The sequence below is a fragment of the Suricata suricatta genome, chromosome 5 (assembly GCF_006229205.1).
Source record: "Suricata suricatta isolate VVHF042 chromosome 5, meerkat_22Aug2017_6uvM2_HiC, whole genome shotgun sequence".
Taxonomy (NCBI): Eukaryota; Metazoa; Chordata; class Mammalia; order Carnivora; family Herpestidae; genus Suricata; species Suricata suricatta.
In genome coordinates this window covers 70,488,713-70,513,839 of record NC_043704.1, presented here as the reverse complement: position 1 = coordinate 70,513,839, position 25,127 = coordinate 70,488,713, and the positions used below count along the sequence as shown (strand labels likewise).

The window sequence follows — 25,127 nt, the reverse complement described above, 5'->3', positions numbered from 1 at the left end:
CTCCCTCACTTGTGCTCTGTCTCTTTCTTTCAAAAATAAACATTTAAAAAAATTTACAAAATAGGTTGTGTTGTCCTATAACATTTTTTGTCAGCTAGAAAGTAATTTGATTTAATCTTGTTTGTTTTAATGTAGTATGAAGTATTTAGTATAGTCATTTCCATAGTTCTTTCTTTAAAAAAATTTTTTTGATGTTTATTTAATTTTGAGAGAGAGAGAGCCTGAGCAGGGGAGGAACAGAGAGAGGGAGACACAGAATCTGAGGCAGGCTTCAGGCTCTGAGCTGTCAGCACAGAGCCCAAACTGCTAGATCATGACCTGAGCCAAAGTCAGACACTTAACCAACTGAGCCACCCAGGTGCCTCAGTTCTAACTTTTTAAAAATACTAATAATGAAAATGAAAAAAACCAATGGACTTTTGGTGTGCATTCCATCTGAGAACAAACCTCAGTAATGTACATGCTTCAGAGCAGTAGTTTTATTTAGTTTATCATTCCTTTTCTTGATTTAGAGAAAGGTAAACTACTTTTACCACAGGATTTATTCTGAGTTACAGTAATGCAAAACTATATATATATATATATATATATATATATATATATATATAGTTAATATATTGATGTTTATAACTGTTTACTTTGGTATCATTGAATGCCATGTTACTCAGTTTTATTTATAACATTGTTTTTGTAGTGTTTTCAAAAATAACTGCTTAGCTGTTCTTTTCCTAGATATGTTTAATTTTCTTTTCCTAGACATGTTTAATGTGTTTGACACAAATGATAATGAAGAAAACTATACTTGAGCATCTTAATTGTAAAGGGAAAGTAAAACTGTTTGGATTTATACCCTGAAATGTAATTGTATTAAGTGAACAAATTATTTTTTCCAGGCAGACTCCAGGTTAAAAGCGCTTAATGCAACATTTAGAGTGAAAAACCCAGACAAGTAAGGTTTTGTTTTAATAACAGTTACAATGTTATTTTGAATGGTGTCTGTCAATTTATTTAATTTTTCATTTTTGAATGTATGCACTTTATTTGCTAAACAAATAGTAATTCACATTTACTGAAATTCTCTTATAGTCTAAAACTGATTTTGAGATTTGATAATTAGGTTTAAGGTTGCAAGTAACTGAAGTTTCAGAAAATTAAACCACTGTTTTTTCTTAGAAGGATTTATTAAAAATGTTGAAGATACCAGAAAAATGAGAGAAGTAATTTTAATTTCATATGAAATAGTTTTTCTTATATGACTTTGCTCGTCATATACATATACAAAGTTCAAAAAGATTATATACATTATATATATTTAATAATAAACTACTTTGTACACCAGGAAAACTTGATGAATGCTTCTAATGTAATAATTTCCTGGAGATGTATCTATTTGATAATTACTTGACTTCATTAATATTTAGATGTTTGTGAGACCGTTTCTATATGAAAGGAAACCTGTGCATTCACAATAAAATGTCCTTTGGATGGTTCCTAGGTATTTCTTAAGATTTTGGTTTTACTCATTCTCTGAATTAGGTGGATGATTCAGGCTTTTCATTATATGGGCCGTTACTTGGCCTTTGATTCAGCTAAACTTTTCAGTAAGAAAGGTGCTTAGGCAGATGAGACTTTTCCATTTTTGGCTGCCAAGTTCATGAGTTGTATTAGAATTTCTCTAGTTAAGCCTTCAGCATTAATTTCTATGTGGTGTAAAATCTTACCAAAGGCTAGGTTTGCATAATCTGATAATCTGTTTGTTATGCCTAACTTTAGAAATCATAACACATTAACATAATGTCTTTGGCTTTTAATATAAAATTTGAATATAAAATATAAACATTTAAACTTTTGATAAACAGGAAATTATAGTAATGAGTTTTTTTTTTAATAGACTTTTTTAGAGGAGTTTTATTTAGTTTTACCGAAAAATTGAATGGACAACACAGAGCTCCCATGTGTACCATCTGCCCCTACACATGCACAGTCACCTCTACAATTGACATCCCCCACCAGAATGGTACATTTGTTGCAATTGATGAACTTACATTAAGACACTGTTATCACCTGAAGACGTTACATTAGGGTTCACTCTTGGTGTTGCATATCATACTGGTTTTGACAAATGTGTAGTGGTGTATATCCATCATTATAGAATCATAACAAAGTATTTTAACTGTCCTGGGGTGCATGGTTGGCTGGGTTGGTAGAGCACATGACTTAAATCTCAGGGTCATGAATTTAAGCTCCATGTTGGACATGGAACCCACTTGAAATTCAAACAAAAAACACCACCAAACCGCCCCCCCCTCAAAACTCCAAAGTATTTTCAGTGTCCTAAAAATCCTCTGTGCTCTGCCTGTTTATTCCTCCTTCCCAGCCCCTGCAACCAGTGTTCTCCATAGTTATGCCTTTTATAGAATGTCATATGCTGTATGTAGTCTTCTCAGATTGGCTTTTTTTCACTTGGTGATAATGTATTTAAGGTTCCACTGAGATTTCATTGTCAGGGTTATAATGACAGGCATGGTATGTAAGACATGCTCTTTAGATAAAGAACTAAAATTTTAAGTCAGCCTCTCTAAAAAGCCTAGTAAGCTAGCTTTAGGACTTTAGTGAATGTACATTCACTAGAGGAGTATGTAGATGAGACTATTATTAATTAATATTTTAATAATATTTTCTCAACTAATTATTTTTAATTTAATAAAAATATTTTTTCAATTAAATATTTGTCATCTTTTCTGACCTAACTAGGTTTCTGAATTATAAAATTTTATTTAATATCCACATTACATATGGAATTTAAATTTGATTTGAACAGTAACATAACCGAGGCAGTTTTTTGCCCCTGTTCTTGTTAAAGTATGTACTTACTGTATAATTAGTAATAGAATTTGCTTGCCTTAAGTTTGAGATAAACTTTCTTTTTTTTAAGTTTTATTTATTTTTTTAAGTAATCTCTATACCCAGCATGGGACTCAAACCCATGACCTGAGCTCAACACATACTCCTGCGGTGCCTGGATGGCTCAGTCTGTCGAGTGGCTAACTCTTGGTTAGTTTGAGCACTGGGTTGCACTCTGGGCTGGCAGCATAGATCCTGCTTGGGATCTTCTGTCTGTTTGTCTGTCTGTCTGTCTCTCTCTCTCAGAATAAATAAACAAACATAAAAAAAAAAAAGAATCACATATTCCTCCTGCTGAGCCAACCAGGCACCCCATGCCATCCATTGTTAAACATATTCTTCACATACAGAATCTGTGTTCTAGCTATATTACATATTATTTATATTTTATACAGTGGCTTTAGCAGGCCCAATATATAATTATTATTCATACCATTACTAAAGTAGTTTACAGCACTAAAATACATTTATTCTGCCCTTCTTAAAATGTAGAAATCCAGAAAAATTGTTGGGATTACCAAAATGATACTAGCTTCATGCGTGTTTATATTTCTTCAAACTGGGTCGCCTGGCTGGCTCAGTCGGAAGAGCATGTTAACTCTTGATCAGGTTTGTGAGTTTTAAGACCCATGTTGGGTGTAGAGATTACTAAAAAGATAAATATATTACTTCAAATAAAAATAAAATATATTCCTTCAAACTAGTCTGCTAAGAGCAGTTTGGAGATGAACCTTGAGTCTTCTACTTTTATGTGGTAATATTTAGACAACATTTGGGCAATATTAGGAGGTAGACTGAGTGATTAGTAGAATGAATGGGGCAAAAGAGAGGGGCAGGAAATACAGGTGACACCCAGGTTTCATTCTTTAGAATGCTAGGGAACATAGGGAAGAGGGACTTGGGAGGGACATGGGAAAATAAGTCGAGCTCTACGTATGTAAAAGTATAGAAGTCTGCTAGTCATTTGGCTTTACAGATCTGGTGTTTAGAGATTTGGGCAGGAAGTAGACATTTGGAGTTCAGTAGCACATACATCCTAACTGTGAAGCTTTGTGAATAAGTCACATAAAGTGTGTAGATTGAAAGATTGATAGTTAAGATGGCTGAGGACCCAGGATTGGACCCTAAGGAGTGGCAACACCTTGAGGGTGTTTTCCAAAATGTAATAGAAGATTAGTACCATCTGATACCATCTAGGTTTAGCTTGCTGTACCTTGAGATTCCCGAATCCCTCTAAAGCCTTTGTGTACAGTTTTGCTTATTTGTACACCTGTCTTACTGAGTGGCCCTCAGTAGTATTTTTAACTCTTTAGGGCTTCTTTGCATGCTAAAGTTGGAGGTGTAATGGGTAGGTGAAGGAAACGAGTACTGCAAAAGAATATTCAGGACCAGAGAGTAAAAGGAAAATCATGAGAAAATAACACTGATGTCAAGGGAACAAACTTTTGAGGAGGGTGAGGTTAGAAAGATAAATACTAAAGCATGTTGTTTGATTTTAGCAACCTGAGAATAGTTAGTGAGTTTGTCAGGAGTATTTCTCCACTGTTGTTGGAGGCAAAACGAGATTGCCATGGACCATACAGTGAATGGAAAGTGGCTATTAGTAGAGAGAGTGCCTTGTAAAAATGTGCCTGTGAAACGGCTGCATATGAGAGGGTGTTAACAGTTAGATGTATGGTCAAGGGAATATATGTATGTATTTTAATATAGAAGAGTTCATTGATATGCTAATGATCAGGAGCTTGCAGAGAGAGGAGTTTAGAAAACAGGAATATGGGGTGTAGCTGGGATAGAGTGTAGAGTATTGATGGGAAGAAGGGTCTTCAAGGGAAGGAAGAAATAATAGATGTAGACACGTTTACTGGCAGGAGATAGAGGTGGAGTTGATGCCTAGTAATGGCTTGTGTTTAATCCCTGAAGCCTGGTTGGAGAGTGACAGGTGGTGGTATCAGAAATTTCAGACCTTTTTGCAGAATGGTAGTTACTAGATTAGGGAAACAAAGATTATTGAGCAGCATGAAGATTGAGGTTAGAAACCATGAGTTTATGGTTATATCAGAAAAATTTTTAGCATTATATGTTTTTGTTCTTTTTGTTTTCAAGTAACTTTTCATAGGGCTTTTATTTTTCTCAGTTCCTCAGTATAAATGATGAAGTATTTTTCTTGTCTTTAATAATACCAAAAGAAAGTATGTTTGCTTTATTTTAGAATTTTTTTGAATTTGTTATGCATAAGGCCAGCATATGGTTAAAGAGAATCAGTTTCGTTATTCTCAGGAACTATTGTTCTGTCTTTCCGTTTTTGACTATTTTCATGAGGAAAAATGATGTTTTCCTTGTTTACTGTTTCAGGAGATTTACTGAACTAAAACACTACAGTGATGAACTACAGTCTGTTATCTCACATCTTCTTCGAGTCAGAGCTGTAAGTAGTCTCCAGGAGCTTTTCGATGCACATTTATAAGGAAGTGCTTCTCAGTGAATCATGTTTTTAAGTAATGGGTGGTATTTATGATGAATAACTGATTTTTGCATTCAAATTTGGTGTGTTCATCATCCAAACTGCATTAAAATACACACACACACACACACACATACACACACACACACACACATATATGTATGTATGTGTGTGTATATATATATATATATGTATCTATGAAATGGAGCTCCTGGGTGGCGTAGTTGGTTAACCAGCTGACTTCAGCTCAGGTCATGATTTTGCAGTCTGTGAGTTCGAGCTCCATATCAGGCTGTGTGCTGACAGCTCAGAGCCTGGAGCCTGCTTTCGATTCTGTGTCTCCCTCTGTCTCCACCCCTGCTTGTTCTCTGTCTCTCTCTCTCTCTCAAAAATAATAAACATTAAAAAAATAAAAAGAATATGAACTGTTTTCTGTTATAGACAGCTTGAAGCATTTTAGCTGTTGTTTTCTCTGTAGTTTGTATGTGGCTGTTTAGACATCTTGTAAAAAGGCCTACAGTTCTAGTGTTGGAATATTACTAAGTAAGTGTGGGAGTTTAGATCTACATGTAATAACATCTTTATACTTGTAAGATTTTTTTTAAAGATCTGTGAAATAATTTGTATATGTAAGGTCATCTTGTGTCTGTGTTCTTGAATTGTCCTAAATAAACTTAGTTGGGGTAGTGGTTTGCCATGACAAACTAGAAATTGAGGCATAATCACTGTACTTAGCCATATGGTTTTGCTGTGGTAGTCATGAAACCCTTAGTTAGAACTTAACCTGTGCTAAAAACTTTGAAAGACCCTGGGTTACCAGGTTGAGGATCATATTTTTGCTGACTGGAATATTTTATCTGGGATTTATTTGTTTGTTTGTTTGTTTTTAACATTTATTCACTTTTGAGAGAGCACGAGCTGGGGAGGAACAGAGAAAAAAAAGGGAGACATGGCATCTGAAGCAGGCTCCCGGCTCTGAGCTGTCAGCACAGAACTTGATGCGACTCACTTGATCTCACTGACCATCAGATCATGACCTGAGCTGAAGTCAGACACTTAACTGACTGAGCCACCCAGGCGCCCCTGGGATTTGTTTTAATGAGAGTGGTGAGGAGTCGAAAGTGAGGGCAGTTTAAATGAAACTAGATTGGACATATAATAATTGTTGAAGGTAGGTGTTGGGAAGTAGAAATATAGTCTACTGTCCTCTACTTTTTGTATGTTTGAAGATTTCATAGTAAAAAGTATTAAAATAAAATAAGGGGAAAAAATCCTGAAAATCTTTATATTGGCCCAATTTCCTGTTTAACCATTCAGAGTACCATTAGACTTTTAAATAAATTATAAGATACCTTCTCCATGTGAGAATTAGTAGACTAGAGTCAACAACTGGGTATTGGGAAACTGGGGATTAATAAGGAAATTAGACAGTAGTTTTTGTTGAAAGGTTGTGGGAAGAGGACAGAGATACCCCAGAAGACTGGAAGAATAATTCATACAGCTTTGACTATTATGCTAGAAACCTTTGAGAATTGATTTATTTTTAGAAAAAAAATTTTAATGTTTATTTTAGAGAGAGAGCGAGTGTGAGCAGGGGAAAGGTTGACAGAGAGGGAGACACGGCATCCAAACCAGGCTGCAGGCTCTGATCTGTCAGCACAGAGTCCAGTGTGTGGGGCTTGAACTCATGAACCATAAGATCATGACCTGACCTGAAGTAAGACACTTAACCAACTGAGCCACCCAGGTGCCCAGAGAATCTATTTAAATTAGACATCTGGCTGATTATGGACACTGTATCTTTTTACTTCTTTGTATTTTTAAATTTTGTTTATTTATTTAAAATTTATCAAATTAAAAAATTTTTACATCCAAGTTAGTTAATATATAGTACAGTGATGATTTCAGGAGTAGAATCCAGTGATTCCTTATCTACATAATAATACCCAGTGGTCATCCCAACAAGGGTCTTCCTTTAAGCCCCTTATCCAGTTAGCCCATCCCCAACTCAAAACCTTTCCAGCAAACCTCAGTTTGTTCTGTTTGCAAGAGTCTCTTATGGTTTATCCCCCTCCCTGTTTTTTTTTTATTATTTTTGCTTCCCTTCCCTTATGTTCATCTGTTTTCTATCTTACATTCCACATATGAGTGAAGTCATAATGATATTTGTCTTTCTCTAATTTTGCTTAGCATAATACACTCGAGTTCCATCACATTGTTGCAGATGGCAAGATTTCATTCCTTTTGATTGCTGGGTAATATTCCATTTGTGTGTGTGTGTGTGTGTGTGTGTGTGTGTGCGCGTGCGCACGCACACGCGCATGTGTGCGCCACATCTTCTCTATTAATTAGTCAATGGACATTTAGGCCCTTTTCCATATTTTGGCTGTTGTCATTAGCACTGCTATAAACATTGGAGTGCCGTGCCCCTTCAAAACAGCAAGCCTATATCCTTTGGATAAATACCTACTAGTGCAATTGCGGAGTCATAGGGTAGTTCTATTTTTAATTTTTTGAGGAGCCTCCATCCTGTTTTCCACAGTGGTTGCACCAGTTTCCATTCTCACCAACAGTACAAAAGAGTTCCTCTTTCTCTGCACCCTCGTCAACATCTTATTAACTAAGTTGTTAATTTTATCTATTTTGACAGTTGTGAGGTAGTATCTCATTGTCGTTTTGATTTGTATTACTCTGATGATGAGTGATGTTGAGCATTTTTTCATGTTGGTTAGCCATCTCTGGATGTCTTATTGGAGAAGTGTCTATTCATGTCTTTTGCCCATTTCTTCACTGGATTGTTTGTTTTTTGGATGGTGAGTTTGATAAGTTCTTTATAGATTTTGGGTCCTAATCCTTTATCTGATATGTCATTTGCAAATATCTTTTCCCATTCCATTGGTTGCCTTTTAGTTTTACTGATTATTTCCTTAACTGTGCAGAAGTTTTTATTTTGATGAGGTCCCAATAGTTCATTTTTGCAGGTTTTTGCCTGCTTTCTCTTCTAGAATTTTGATGGCTTCCTGTGTTATGTTTAGGTCTTTTATCTATTTTGAGTTTATTTTTGTGTATGGTGTAAGAAAGTGATCCAGGTTCGATCTTCTGCATGTCACTGTCCAATTTTCCCAACACCATTTGCTGAAGAGACTGTCTTTGTTCCATTTGATAGTCTTTCTTGCTTTGTCAAAGATTAGTTGACCATATATTTGTGTGTCCATTTCTGGGTTCTCTAGTCTGATCCATTGTCCTGAGTGTCTGTTTTGTGCCAGTACCATACTGTCTTGATGACTACAGCTTTATAATATAGCTTCAAGTCGGAATTGTGATGCCTCCAGCTTCAGTTTTCTTTTTCAGGATTGCTTTGGCTATTCAGGGTCCTTTCTGATTTCCTACAATTCTTAGGATTGTTTGTTCTAGCGCTGTGAAGAATGGTAGTGTTATTTTGATAGGGATTGCAAAAGCTGTATCTTTTTAAAGGTCTTCAGCCGAAAGGAAGGGCGGAGGGCACTGTAGAAAGCTCTAACAGGAAGGTCAGTAGTTCTGAGAGTATAGTCAACAGAGGTACACCATTATCCAGGCACATGACTAACCTGAAGTACTGAGAGGCTCTCAGTCTTTCAGACTCAGGAGAAACTAAAGGACAAAGCCGAAAAACCAGTAGAATCAGATTTATCAGAGATCCCAGAGATGGTGGTGAATTGAACAGAGTGTAACAGTTAAACACTCAGAAAATCCATGAAGCATTGGGAATACACTTAAGTGAAACCTTAAGGAGGGAGACTGGGCTGTCATTGTTATGAGATTGTGTCCTGAAGGGTGGTTTATATGATTGCTTTCATTAAACAAGAAAATTGTCATAAGGCCCAATATAGTGTGATATAGTAGTGATTATGTCTGGCTTTCTACTGAAAGTATATTTTTATATTAATTAATATAAATTAATAACCTTTGAAGATTATGGCAAAGTTTAAGCATACCAAATTTGTTTCTGCCCTAGGACTTTTATTTGCTCTTCCCCATGCTTGTTTCACTTTTCCCGCATGCCCCACCTTCAAGAACCTCTCTTGACCTGTTCTCTTTTGCTATTCATTTCTTGCCTCAAATGCCTCCTTAGAGAAATCTTTCCTGGGATCTTATATAAAATCAGATTCAGTTTTCTATCATTTTCTGTTACTACTTTCATATTCTGTCATTGCCATTGTCTTTCTAACAACACTATCTGACATTGTATTCTGGATTAATCTGTTAATTATCTCCCCTACGAGTGTATGTGAGCTCCACAAGAGTGGCTTTGTTTTCTCACTGCTAAATCTCTGGAATAATGCCTAACTCATAGTTAGACATTCATTTTCTAGTCATTGAATGAACAAATGAATGTATATGCTGACATTTTTATGTTTAAAAAGATCTGAAAAACACATAAATTGCTGATATTATTTAAAAAATGTTTTAAGTTTTATTTATTTACTTATTTGTTTATTTTGAGAGAGAGAGAGAGAGAGAGAGAGAGAGACAGTATGCCAGGGGAGGAGGGGCAGAAAGAGAGGGAGACACAGAATCCAAAGCAGGCTCCAGGCTCCTTGCTATCAGAACAGAGCCTGATGTGGGGCTTGAACTCCCAGACTGTAAGATTATGACCTGAGCCGCTGCTTTTATTTTATATTAAATTTCAGTATAGTTAACATGTAGTGTTATATCAGTTTAAGGTGTACAGTATAGTAATTCAACAATTGTATGTCACCCAGTGCTCATCATGACAGGTGCACTTCTTAATCCCCATCACCTATTTTGCCCATCCCCTCATTCACCTTCCTGCTGGCAGTCAGCGGTTTGTTCTCTATAGTTAAGATAAATTGCTTCTTGACTTTAATTATAACCAACCAGGGAGAACTGGTTAGTAGTGTGTGTGTGTGTGTGTGTGTGTGTGTGTGTGTGTGTGTATGTGTGTGTGTGAAAAGAACCTTTAAAGAAAACAACTTTGTCATCAAGAATTTGTAATGCATAAGAGAATTCTAGGTTTAAGTATTTATTCTAGACCTTTTTTTTTTGAGATTTTATTTTTAAGTAATCTCTACACCCAGCATGGGCTTTGAACTTACAACTCTGAGATCAAGACTCTCATGCTCTGCCACTGAGCCAGCCAGGTGCTCTCCCTATTCTAAACTTCATGAAGACTTTAGAAACTTTATTGACATTAACGATAGCTTGAGCTCTTGAAAGAAAAGCAGCACTTGGTCTATGAGTCAAATTAGAATTCTGACTGAATAAATGAGAGAAGTGCCAGTGAATGATAGAGGATGCTTTCCGAATGGCTAAACTTTCGAGACTGTTCTAAAATTAGGAGAAAGACTATTTAGTCATGGACAGTAACAGAAAGTAAAAATGAAAGTCTCAATGCAGAGAGAAGCCTACAGACAACACAGAAAGCACCACAGGGAGGGCCTTTTGTAACATTCAGAGTATCAAGAAGGCTTAGGTGCTGCTTCAGACAGATGACGAATTTTTAAAACGTATTATTTATTTATTTTTTGAGACAGATGATGAATTCTTTTTTTTTTTTTTAAGTTTTATTTATTTTTGATACAGAGAGACAGAGCATGAGACCGGCAGGGGCAGAGAGAGAAGGAGACACAGAACCAGAAGCAGGCTCCAGGCTCTGAGCTAGCTGTCAGCACAGAGCCTGACGCGGGGCTCGAACCCACGAATGTGAGATCTGACCTGAGCCGAAGTCGGAGGCTTAACCGACTGAGCCACCCAGGCACCCTTAGATGATGAATTCTTAACAAATGAAAATAGAATTATTTGACTGTCTTTTCTGTCAAGGAGAATTCTTTTGAAAGTAGAAAAGGCAAAAAATAAGTTAGAGATCAGTTAAAAAGTTAAATATTTAAGACATCAAAACAGAACAACCAGAAAGGGTGGGTGGCCTTGGACCAAGAAGAGCTGGCTTTGGACCTAGTGGATCCTCTCAACAAATCCAGTAACCTTTCAGGGTTTGTTTCTTTGCTAGGAAATGGGAATATCTACCTGGGACATAGTAGGTACTGAATAAATACTTGTTATATAAAGGTGCCCTATTCATAGAATTATGAGATTCAGCTGAAATAATTTGTGTTTTGTAAACAACGAAAAGATAATACTGATTTCTAAACTTTATTTACCCCTGTATATCAGCCATTGCTTAAACATATTATAATATTCTTGCCCAGTTCTCACAATAGTTCTCTAAAGATAGATATGTTTATTGTTCCCATTTTGTAGATTAGGAATCAGAGGGAAATGAAATTAACTAAATGAAGTTCGTTAATTTTTGTCATATAAAATTTGTCAGATACCAGACTATGATAAATGTGTGGATCCAGAATTTCCTCTTTTGTCTGTCTGACTCTAGAGCCTATGCTCTTAACTACCTACAAATGGTTTATTAAAAATTTTTTTAATATTTTATTTATTTTTGATACAGAGAGAGACAGAGCATGAGAGGGGAAGGGGCAGAGAGAGAAGGAGACACAGAACTGGAAGCAGGCTCCAGGCCCTGAGCTAACTGTCAGCATAGAGCCTGACGTGGGGTTCGAACCCACGAACGTGAGATCATGGCCTGAGCCAAAGTCAGAGGCTTAACCGACTGAGCCACCCAGGCACCCCTACAAATAGTTTATTGACAAAGGACATGAATTCAAGTAGATTGAGAAGAAGAGAACATATTTTCATTGAGTCATCCTGCTTATTGCCAGGACCCTTACAAATGTCCTCATAAAGTCATGTGATGAAAATCATTTCCACATTTCCAAAAGAAAGATAGAATACCAAGGCTTGCATGGTTTAATAAATATACAAAGTCAAACCTTAAAGTAGGAAGGACTTGGAAATTTGAACTCCCATTTGTTTGACTGCAAATCCCGTATTTCCTACTACAATATATGCTGCCTCTTTTGGGGAAAATAAAATTTAAAAGGAAGGGAAGAATGTTTAAGTTTGCTAATATTGTAAAAATACAATTATTAAGATACTACTCAACATATAATTTGCAGTCATAAAGACAATAATTTCTAGTTTTTGTTAACTATTTAGTGATGGTGACGTATAAAGTATTACATGCATCTCTTTGGGAACCAACGTGGCAGTAAGCAACAGTCTTAAATGTCATAATCTTGAATCCTTGGGAGATAGTTCAAAAGAAAAGCTAGGCATGTCTAGATTTTCAAAATAAAATCATCTAATAGAATGTCCTAAAACTGTCCTTTTTTCACATTTAATTTAACTACTTCCGTGAGGAGAGAGAAGGCATACTTACAGTTCCAAATGATTCCGAGCTGGGTAGAATGATCGGATGAGTCTGTTACATCTCTTGCGTTGTTATAGGATTTGCTAGGTGTCACTCTTTCCATGTCAGTTTTCAGATGATCAGTTTTCAAAAAGAAAGACTTGTCAACAGAAGCAAAATTGAATAGCAGTCTGGACTAAATCATTGGGGTCAGCCCCTCTTCCCTGGCACCAATATTCTTGATTACTGGTGACCAATGAATTAATATGGTTTTAGGTTTTAATTATACCTGTTTTAGTTCTCTTTTCTTTTCTCTAGAAATGATCATTTTTGGTTATAGTTTTTCTTTGCTTCATCTTCTCTCCCACTGCCTAATGACCTAGATTCAAGTCATTTCATGTTTTAGTCGGCTAGTTCGTGAATGGTTGGTATCAGAAACATTGTTGGTCCCATGACAACTGCTGAGCGTCTGCTGTCTAGTTCCTGGGTAGGTAATTCCTCATGTGGTTGCTCACCTTTTTGGTATAGCAAGACTCTTGCCTCTTTGGGGCATGCTCTGTAGACCAAAATATTTTCCAGAGTTCTAATTACTATGGAAGAAGCCCCTTTTGTACGAGCTGCCAGGAGTGATATTCTTTAAAGAAATAAACTTTTAAGTAGTTGGGATTCATAAGCTTTATCTTTGAACATTTATTTTGGATCTGCATTTTGTACTTCAGTTTCTTGCAGTTTTTTGTTTTTCATGGTTACTTAATAAGCTCTCTCCCCTTTTCCATACTGATATCTTAATGGATGATAAAACACTGAGCTTTCAAGAAGAGATTTGATCTTTAAAGAACAAAGATCAAGGGGCGCCTGTGTGGCTCAGTCAGTTGAACATCTGACTTGGGCTCTGGTCATGATCTTGCAGATCATGGGTTCAGAGCCCCGCGATGGGCTGTGCTGACAGCTCAGAGCCTGGAGTCTATTTTGAATTCTGTGTCTCCCTCTCTCTCTGTCCCTCCCCACTCGTGCTGTGTCTCTCAAAAATAAACAAACATTAGAAAAAAATTTTTAAGTACAAAGATCTAGAAAAGTTAGTGTTCTAGAATGGCATTTTCCATTTTATATTCTTGGAAATGCCAGTCCTGTATGATGTTTTCTAGTGCAAACTGTATCTGTCTCTTGAATAGTTATGATTCATATATGGTATTAAAGGTCTAAAAGGTCCTACAGGAAAGAAAACTCTTAACGGTTAAATTTTATTACCTCAGTGTTTCCCAAACTTACTTGATGATGGAACCACTTAAAAAAAAAACAACAACCTTTGACACTCTGTAGGACTCAAAAAATAATTGAGGAAATAACATCATAGAGAAAGTAGTTGAGAGGTCTGGGGACAACTCTGAAATGTTTCAAGCAGAATGAAGACAATGAGCTTGTTCTTGAGTCAGGTGCAGGGATGGGCAGACTTTTTCTGAAGGCTAGACAGTAAATATTTCCAGCTTTTTGGGTCAAATCTATTCAGTTCTGCTATGAAAGCAGCCATAAACAGAGCTAACATGAATGTTCTAATAAGACTACAGAAAACAGCAGCAGTCCTGTAGTGTGCTGCTTTAGAGCAAGCCAAGGAGAGATGGAAGACCTTTTATGTTTCTCTTACACCTGCTCCAAGTATTTATAATACTGGTTTGTTCACTTTAAGCTGAGGTATTGAAAGAGTTAGGATTTGTCATATTGTTAATGTCTAATTCCTCAGATGTTTGAGTAACGAATTAGGGAGGTAATTTGTCTTCAGTGTTTATATTTAGAAACTGTGTACCGAAGGGGCACCTGAGTGGCTCAGTTGGTTAAGCGTCTGACTTCGGCTCAGAGCATGATCTTGTGGTCTGTGAGTTCGAACCCCATGTCGGGTTCTGTGCTGACTGACATCTCAGAGCCTGGAGCCTGCTTCAGATTCTGTGTCTCCCTCTCTGCCCCTCCCCGTTCATGCTCTATCTCTCTCTCTCAAAAACAAAACAAAACTGTGTACCAAGAATTCTTTTTGTATACCGAGAATTTTTTTGTATACCAGGGATTTTTTTTTTAGGGTTTAGGTTTTTATGTGGCATTACCTTTTGATCTTTAGTTCATGTCCATAATAGTTTGTGGGAGAGTAAAGCATTAATTGCTATATGTGGTGGTTTATTTTTTGTAAAATTTGTGTGAATAGCTAGGTGGTATATATTTCATCTGATCTAATTATAATTAGGTCTAAATTATAATTCTATTATTAAAATATCTAATGTGTTGGTTAGAAAGCATTACCATGATAAAGTAGCATAGAAGTATGTTGTATGTGTTCAGCATTTCTGTATAAAACTATCAATAAAATTGAAAATGGTTTCATTTTACCCTGGTAAATTCCACTTTGAGGACTTTTTCATAAGGAAATAATCTGAAATTTGGAAAAAGCTTTACTCTCAGAGATGTTTATTATTACAACATTATGTATAATATTGAAAAAATTAGGAATAGCTAAATATTCAACAAGGAATGCTTATATGTTTTATGTACTGCTAGATGGAATTTTATGCAGCTATTAAAGTGGTATTTATTAAATGTAGTATTGACCTGCTGGATAAAAATATTATCACTTTTTTTTAAGTTTATTTATTTATTTTGAGACAGAGTGAGAGTACACTGGAAGGGCAGAGAGAGAATCCCAAGCAGACTCTGCACTGTCAGGCAGAGCCCAATGTGCAGCTTGAACTCATGACCTTAACTGAAAACAAGAGACTGATGCTTAACTGACTGAGCCTCCCAGGCGCCCCTGATCACGTTTAATATAAGAAATTTTAAAGCAATAATTAAAACATATCTTTATGTGTGTTTATAATACAATACACACACACAGATATATATATAAAAATAAAGAACACATAAAGATATGTTTTAATTATTGCTTTAAAATTTACTATATATATATATATATATATATATATATATATATATATACATACAATATATACACACACACATATATATATATATGAAACCAGTTACATAAAAATGATGAAGGCACTAACTCCCCCCTCCCCCAGCCCCATGATGAGACTTTGGGTAATTTAAGTTTTTTCTTTTTCATATTTTTAAGTTTATTGTACTAAATTTTTCTTTTTAACGAAGATGACATCTTCTTTTTAAAGAATAATCTGTATGTAACTTTGACCTAATAGTAATCTCTTTTAAACATTTATTCCAGAGAGTAGCAGATCGACTTTATGGTGTATATAAAGTGCATGGGAATTATGGGCGAGTTTTCAGGTAAGCATTATATGAACTTTTAAAATAGATGATTAGTTCTAATTAGCTTTTTGCCTGACAACTATAATTCTTAGAAATTTATGGATCTGAAGTGTAGAAGTTAAGTTTGTATTTGTTTTTTATATTATGGCATAATTACTTTTTTATTCAAGTATAATTAACATACAGTGTTATATTAGTTTAGGTGTACAATGTAATGATTCAACAATCCTCTACATTTTTCAGTGCTCATCAAGATAAGCGTTCCTCTTAATCCTCCTCACCTGTTTCACCCATCTTCTCCCCACCATCCCACCTTTGGCAACTACCAGTTTGTTCTCTGTATTTAACTGTTTGGGGTTTTTCTGTTTGCCTTTTCTCTGTTATTTTATTTTATTTCTTTAATTCCACATATGAGTGAAGTCATAGGGTATTTGTTTTCCTCTGCCTTATTTCACTTAGCATTATACACTCTAGGTACATACATACACACACACTCACACACACATACTTACACACAGGGGTTAGAGAAGATACGAGATATGTTTATATACTTATAAACATTCATATATTTTGTATATATCTATTTCACACCTTTATCCATTCCTTTGTGGATGGATATTGGGTTGCTTCCATATCTTGGCTATTAATATTGCTGCAATATACATAAGGATGCATATATCTTCTGAATTAGTGTTTTTGTTTTCTTCTGGTAAATCCCTAGTAGTAGAATTACTGGATCATATGGTGTTCCTATTTTTTTAAATTAATTATTTATTTTGAGAGAGAGCATGCAAGCACGGTAGGGGCAGAGAGAGGGGAGACAGAGAATCCCAAATAGGCCTCGTGCTCTGCAGAGTCCGACATGGGGCTCAAACTCACAAACTGTGAGATCATGACCTGAGCTGAAAGCAAGCGTCAGATGCTTAACCGACTGAGCCACCCAGGCGTGCCTTAGTAATACTATTTTTAACTTTTTTAGGAACCTCCTTAGTGGTTGTACCAATTTGCAACCCAACCATGCAGGAGGATTCCTTTTTCTCCACATCTTCACCAACACTTACTACTTCTTGTTATTTTGATTGTAGCCATTCTGACAGACATGAGGTGATACCTCATTGTGGTTTTGATTTGCATTTCCCTGATGATTAGAGTGATACTGAGCATCTTTTCATGTGTCTGTTGTTTATCTATATGTCTTCTTTGGAAAAAATGTCTATTCAGGTCCTCTGCCTATTTCTGATTGGATTATTTGTGGGTTTTTTGCTATTGGGTTGTGTAAGTTCTTTATATAGTATGAATATTAACCCCTTATTGGATATATCATTTGCAAATATCTTCTCTCATTCAGTAGGTTGTGTTTTCATTTTGTTGTTTGATTCCTGACTCTGGAGAAGCTTTTTATTTTTGTGTAGTCCCAATAGTTTTTTTTAGCTTTTATTGTTCTTACCTGAGGAGACAGATCTAGAAAAATGTTTCTTTGGCTAATGTCAAAGAGATTACTACCTATGTTTTCTTCTGGGAGTTTTATGATTTTAGTTCTCACATTTACATCTTTAAGCCATTTGAGTATATTTTTGTGGATGATCAAAGAAGTCAGTCTTTTGCATGTAGCTGTCCCAACACCATTTGTTAAAGAGACTGTCTTTTTTCCATTGTATATTCTTGCCTCTTTTGTTGTAGAGTAATTGACCATATGAATGTATGTTTATTTCTGCTCTCTCTGTCCTTATCCTGTTCCACTGATCTATGTATGTGCTTTTGTGCCAGTACCGTACTATTTTGATTACTATAGCTTTGTAATATATCTTGAAATCTGGGATTGTGACACCTCCAGCTTTGTTCTTAGGATTGCTTTGGCTATTCAGGGTCTTCTGTGGTTCTGTACAGACTTTAGGATTTTTGTTGTTGCTGTTGTTCTAGTTCTGTGAAAACTGCTCTTTGTTTGGTATTTTAATAGGGATTGTGTTAAATCTAGATTGCTTTGGGTATTGTCGAACATTTTAATAATATTGGTTCTTTCAATCCACGAATGTGGAATATATTTTTATTTCTGTCATCTTCAATTTCTTTCATTCATGTTTTAGTTTTCAGAGATGACAGGTCTTTCACCTCCTTAATTAAGTTTATTCCTAGATGTTTTATTACTTTTGGTGCAGTTGCAAATGGAATTGTTTTACTAATTTTTCTTTCTACATTATTAGCTTACAGAAGTGCAGTAGTTTTCTGTATATTAATTTTGTGTCCTGTGACTTTGCTGAACTTATTTATTTATTTATTTATTTATTTATCAGTTCTAGTAATTTTGTGGTGAATCTTTAGGGTTTACTGTATATAGTATTATGTCATCTGCAAATAGTGAAAATTATTTTTTCTTTACCAATTTGGATGACTTTTATTTCTTTTTCTTGTCTGCTTGTTGTGGCTAGGATTTTCAATACTCTAACAGTGCTGAGAGTTGACATCTTTCTTCTATTACTGACCTTGGAAGAAAAGCTCTCAGTTTTTTACCATAGAGTATGATGTTAGTTTAGTTGTACATTTTTTCATATATGGCCTTTATTATGTTGAGGTATGTTCCCTCTAAAACCACTTTCTTCAGAGTTTTTATCATGAACGGATGTTTTACTTTGTCAAATGCTTCTGCATTTATGGAGATGATCATATGGTTTTTACTCTTTCCCTTGTTAATGTGATTTATCATGTTGAATGATTTGTGACTGTTGAACCACCATTGCTTCCCAGATTAAACCCCACTTGACTGTGGTAAAAGATCCTTTTAATGTATTGTTGGATTTGGTTTGCTAATATTGTGTTGGAGGTTTTTGCATCTATTCAGAGGTATTGGCTTGTAGTTTTGCAGGGTTTTTTTGTTCTGTTTTATTTTGGTAGTACTGGTCTGGTTTTGGTATCTGGTTTTGTATCCCTTCTTTTCTCTCTCTCTTTTTTTAAAATGTTTATTTCTTTGAAGAATGAGCATGTATGTGTGCACCAGCCAGGGAGGAGCAGAGAGAGCGAGGGAGAGAGAAAAAGAATCCCAAGTAGGGACAGTGACAGTAGGTGCCACACTGTCAGTACAGAACCTGACAAGGGGCTTGATCTCACAACCTTGAGATTGTGACCTGAGATGAAATCAAGAGTCAGACACTTAACCTACTAAGCCACTCAGGCACCCCGGGTACTAACTCTTTCTGAAGTATTTATTTAGTAATATTCACCTTTGCAGTTATCTGATCTTGGACTTTTGTTTCTTGGGAGTGGGTTTTTTTTTACTGATTAATTTCCATTGCTAATAGTCAGTCTGTTCAGATTTTCTGTTTCTTCCTGATTCCATTTAATTTTACCCATTTTTTTCTAGGTTGTTCACTTTATTGGCATAAAATTTTTCATAATAGTCTCATACAATTCTATTTATATATGTGGTATTTGTTTTTATTTCTCTTTTTTTCCTTTCTGATTTTGAGTCTTTATTTTTCTTGATTAGCACAGTTAAAGGCTTATCAGTTTTATATATCTTTTCAAATACTAGCTCCTTCAGATATCAAAGAGTTTTGTTTTTTAAATGCTGTCCAATAGTAATAGTTTTCAAAGTTTTTGTTTTAAAGTATTTCTTTCAATAAAAAATAGGAAGTCCAGTATATTGAGCAGATAAAAATGGAACTACTCTGGAGCAGTGACCAGTGCCCTTTACCTTGGTGGTGGAATGCCCAAGAAGATTCCGTTAGAAATCACTGTCTTAAATAAGTTGTCATTTTCTCTTTTTTTTCTTTCTTGGTGTTACTCTGTAGTTTCTGAAGGATTTTACAAAATGAATTTTTCAGTCTTGAGTAATTTTAGTGTAAATTAGAATATCTGCCTATATACTGTATATTACATGTTTTGGTTATTTTTTAATCGTTTGTGATTTTCTTTCTGTGTATTATTTTGGTTCTGACATTTTAGAAATTATTATCCAAATCTCTTTAGAAGAAAGTGTCCTTGTTAATGTTCCATTATAAGTCCTTTTGATAGAATTAATTTAAAGATTATTCATTTGGGGTCCCTGGGTAGCTCATTCAGTTAAGCATCTGACTCTGGATTTCAGAACCATTGGGGCATCTGGGTGGCTCAGTTGGTTAGGCGTCCTACTCCAGCTCAGGTCATGATCTCGTGGTTTGTGAGTTTGAGCCCTGCATCGGGCTCTGAGAGCTTGGAGCCTGCTTTAGATTCTATGTCATCCTGTCTCTCCTCCCCTCATGCTCACTCGCGCTCGCTCTCTCTCTCTCTCTCTCTCTCTCAAAAATAAATGAGCATTAAAAAGAAAAAAGACATTCACTTTACATTTTTGAATAGGTAATACAGTCCGTCTGGCACAAAATTCAACAGGGATAAAAGCGTATACAGTGAAAAGTCTCCGTTCTCTGCTAACCATTCAGGTCTCCTTCTCTGAGACAGCTAATAGCAGTTCATTGGTTTCTTATGTATCCCCCTAGTAAACTGTAATACTATAAATATAATATACTAACATATAAACACATGCATTTTCCCTCTGTAAACATGAAAAGGGAGCATGTTGTATACATCGCTGTGTTCACTTGTTTTACCTTTTTTCACTTAAGAACTTTCTTCAAAATAGTTATCAGTAAATAACTGCATTGAGTTTTATTAAAGAGGAGGAGCATAATTTATTTAACTAATTTCTTCTTGTGAATGATTTCTAGTCTTGTTATTTTACTCATTGCTACAATAAATATTCTTGTTCATGTCATTTTACATGTGTGTGAGTATGTTTGTAGGATAAAATTCTACAAGTTTTACAGGTGTTCTGGCTCTATCCTAAGGATAATTGCATTTGTAATTTTGGTAGATATTGCCAAATTGCCCTGTATAGAAGCTATTACCTTCTCACCAACAAAGTATCAGTTATCCGTTTTCTTAAACCATTACTCAGCAGTATGTTAGCAGACAGTTGTCTTTATCAGACTGATGATGAGGAGTGTTTTCTTCACTACAGTTGTAATTTACATTTTTAAAATGATAACTGAAGTCATTATTTTTCTTATGATTAACTGTGCCTTTTTTCCTATTTCATAATCTATACATATCTTTTGTCCTTTTTCTGTTGGGCTGGTTAGTTTCTTAATTGATATAGAGGCATTCTTTATCTTTTAGGAGAATTAGGGCTTTGTGAAATGATTTGCAATTTTGTTTCCACTTTTGTCATATGTATTTTAACTTTTACGGTGGCTTTTGATATACAGAAATATTCTATTAAATTCAGTTATGTATAATAAATGATTAGGTTTTTCTCCTTTTAAAAACAATAGCCTATGATTTGTTTTTGGTACACCTCTTATTTTTGTGTATATTATATAAGGTTTTGTTCACTATGGATTATAAAAAATACTACTCATTCCGTCTACATTTTTGTGGTTTCATAAATTTTTTGATTCATTTGAAATTGATTTGAGCATCAGTTGTGAGATATAGAGCCAAGTTTATTAATTTATGAGAGTAACATTATTCATATATCTTTGGTTGATCATTACATTGAAACTAAATACAGGTTGGGACAATACCTATATGACTTTTTCTTAAGTGTTTATTTATTTATTTTGAGAGAGAGAGAAAGACCATGATCAGGGGAGTGGCAGAGAGAAAGCCAGAGAGAGAAAAAAATCCCAGGCAGGCTCTGTCCTGGCAGCACAGACACGGGCTTCAAACTCATGAACCATGAGATCATGATCTGAGCCAAAATCCAGGGTTAGATGCTTAACCGACTGAGCCACCCAGGTGTTCCTATATAACCTTTTGTATTTTATTTTCATCTTGATAAATGTACTCTTTAATCCCCATCCCCTATTTGACCCATGCCCTTACTTACCTCTTCTCTGGTAGCCATCACTTTATTTTCTATAGTTAAGAGTCTGTTTCTTTGGTTTGTCTCCGTCTTTTTTTCTTTTCCCTTTGCTCATTTGTTTTGTTTCTTAAATTGCACGTGTGAGTGAGATCATATGGTATTTGTCTTTCTTTGACTGACTTTGTTTAGCATTATACTCTTTAGCTCCATCCATGTTGTTGCAAATGACAAGATTTCATTCCATTTTTATGGCTGAATAAATTCCATTTTATATATATAGCACATCTTTCTCCATTCATCTGTCAATGGACACTTCAGCTGCTTCCATAAATTGGCTGTTGTGAATAATGCTGCAATAAACATCAAGGTGCATATATCCCTTTGAATTAGTGTTTTTGTATTTTTTGGATAAATATCCAGTAGTGCAGTTACTGGATTGTAGGGTATTTCTACTTTTTAACTTTTGAGAAACCTCTATAGTTTTCCATAGTGACTGCACCAGTTTGCATTCCCACCAACTGTGCAAGAGGGTTTTTTATTCTATGCATCCTTGCCAATACTTGTTTTTTTTATGTTTTTTATTTTATTCGTTCTGACAGATACGAGGTGATATCTCATTGTGGTTTTGATTTGCATTTCTCCAAAGATGAGTGATTTTGAGCATCCTTTCATATGTCTGTTGCCCATCTGGATGTCTTCTTGGGGGAATGTCTATTCATGTCTTCTGCCCATTTTTTAATTGAATTGTTTATCTTTTGAGTATTGAATTGTATTAGTTCTTTATATATTTTGGATATTAACCCTTTACCAGATATGTCATTTACAAATATCTTTTCCCATTCCAAAGGTTGCCTTTTAGTTTTGTTGATTATTTCCTTTGCTGTGCAGAAACTTTTTATTGTGATGTAGTTGCAATAGTTTATTTTTGCTTTTGTATCACTTGCCTCAGGAAATAATCTAAAAAACTTTTGCTATGGCTGCTATCAGAGAAATTACTGCCTGTGCTTTAAGTACTTTTATAGCTGCAGGTCTCATATTTAGGTTTTGAATCCATTTTGAGTTGATTTTTGTGTTTGGTAAAAGAGAGTGGTCCAGTTTCATTTTTTGCGTATAGGTGTCCAGTTTTCCCAACACCATTTGTTGAAGAGACATTTTATTAATGAGGGGAAATGTATTGATATTATAAATTCTTCATAATGGGAAGAAAGGCAAGCAATAATCAGCTTTCTGAAGTCTGTTTCATGATATTTGATTTATCTACAATTGCATTTAGTTTTATGCACATGTGTCGGCCTCAATTTTTAGAATATTGCCCAGAGTGGAACTCTAGTTAAGCGTGGGAATGTGCTCATTTGAAAATTAACATTGGGGTGCCTGGCTGGCATGTGACTCTTGATCTTGAGGTTATATGTTTGAGCCCATGTTGGGTGTAGAAATTACTTAAAAATAAAATCTTAAAAAAAATAAAGAAAGAAAATTTCACAAATCAGACACTCCCAAAAGTAGCACATTTATTGTAATTAGTAAATGAACTTGTATTAATTTGAGAGACAAGTAGATAAAAGGTCACTTGGTTGTATCAAATTTTAAAGAAAAGTATTTGCATTAATTTCTTATGATTAAATATTATACAGTTTGGTGTTTTTGCTAACTCAAATTATTAGAAAACCATTTTATATCAGAAATATTTCATGAAAAGGGAGCTAGGGAGACCAGAGGTGGTTGAGGTACTTGAAGTGTGTTTAAAAGCCCGAACCAGACTGGTTGCCCCTAGGCACTATTAAGAAGGCACAAATGGTAACAGTTAGTTCTTCCAGTCATTCAGAGCACATGTGCTGAATCCTACCATGGTAAGTGCGAGGATACTAAGATTTAATTTATGAGCAACTGACTGATTAGGAAGATTGTGATACAGAATATAGGAGAAATAGCAGGTTTGAGGGATGAGTGGAAGGGTTCTGTTTTGGATAGATTGCATTTGAATTAAAGATATACGTCAAACAGTTGGAAGTTTGGCTCAGCTGTTTAAGAGGCTGGTGAGAGTATGAGTTGTGTATAAATGATGAATCCTAATAGAGTGAATTTTGAAAATGTAGGGTTAGAGGGCGCCTGGGTGGCTCAGTTGGTTGGGCGTCTAACTTCAGCTTAGTTCATGGTCTCATGGTTTGTGGGTTTGAGCCCCACATCAGGGTCTGTGCTGATGGTGCAGAGGCTGCTTTGGATTCTCAGTGTCCTTCTCTCTGTCCCTCCCTGACTCACATACACTCCCTTTCTCTCTCACACATACACTCTCAAAAACAAATATTTAAAAAAATTAAAAATGTAGGGTTAAGTGATAACATTAGAGGTTTAGAGTAAGACTATGAGAGACTCAGGGCCACACTTTGGGAAATACCACTTGTGTTTTCCCAAGGTGTGGCCCTGAGTCTCTTATATTGCAGTGGTCCTAGGAATGAGAGGAAAGTATGAAGGAAGGAAAGACAGCAAATTATGGATTAGGCTTTTAAGGAAGTCCCTGAGTCTTGGGGGAAACAGGGTCTGTTTTATTTGTTTTTCATGGGAGAGCAGGGCTGAATGGTGGATGGGGGAAAAGAAAAAAAGAAAAGAGAAGAGAAGACAGGGAAGATACAGAGCTCCTTAAAGCAGAGGAGTAGTAAGTTGTAGGAGGCAACATTAGCTGGCCTCTGTCTCAGTGAAGCAGGTGTCTGCTGAAATCAAGTCTGGTGATTCTTTGATTAGGAAGCTTGTTCAGGGCAGTTTCTCTCAAATACAACGAAGTCTTAAATTTGGTGGCACAGGTTATGGCACATGCTACTTTCCTTCCCCTTACGAGTCCCACAGGGGATTGGCTGGGGGCAGCTGCGGCTAATGCTGACTCTCGTTATGGTGGAGGGCAGAGGGAGAGAGAGAATCTCAAGCAGGCTCCACACTTGGGGCCGGGCGCGGGGGCGGGGGGGGGGGGGGGGGGGGGGGGGGGGGGGGGGGGGGGGGGGGGGGGGCAGGCAGGGTGCTTGATTTCACAATGGTGAGATCAGACCTGAACTGACTTCAAGGCTTAACCAGTGGGGCTACCCAGAAGCCCCAGTGCAGAGTGTCATTTTTGAAGGCTTAAGTTCTTATCTGTTTGTGCAAATTTGCATTTTATTCCATAAAACATTCATGGCTCTTTAAATACATATATATGTTTTTTCCTTCAAATGTAAAAGTAGAAGTCATATGGCCTCAAATATCCATTATGAAGCATCCCAGTTTGAGAAGCACTGATAAGGGTATTAATTAGGAATGTGAGAGAGGGTGCTGAGTATACAGTACCAGTTGGTGGGGAGTGTTTTTTATCTTTTGAGTGCTGCTAACCTGTAAAAGTAATGAAAAAATTCAAGTTGGGGGTCACATACTTG

The 25,127-nt window shown here is 35.8% G+C and overlaps 1 protein-coding gene across 1 annotated transcript in view; it reads left to right on the top strand.

The window, feature by feature from the left end:
• Window positions 1–25,127, top strand: part of SNX4 (sorting nexin 4) — a 75,539-nt gene that overhangs the window by 27,578 nt on the left and 22,834 nt on the right. The window contains exons 6-8 of the mRNA XM_029940723.1: window positions 894–949; window positions 5,257–5,329; window positions 15,850–15,911. Of these exons, the coding sequence (XP_029796583.1) occupies window positions 894–949; window positions 5,257–5,329; window positions 15,850–15,911 (191 nt within the window). The remainder of the gene's footprint in view (window positions 1–893; window positions 950–5,256; window positions 5,330–15,849; window positions 15,912–25,127) is intronic.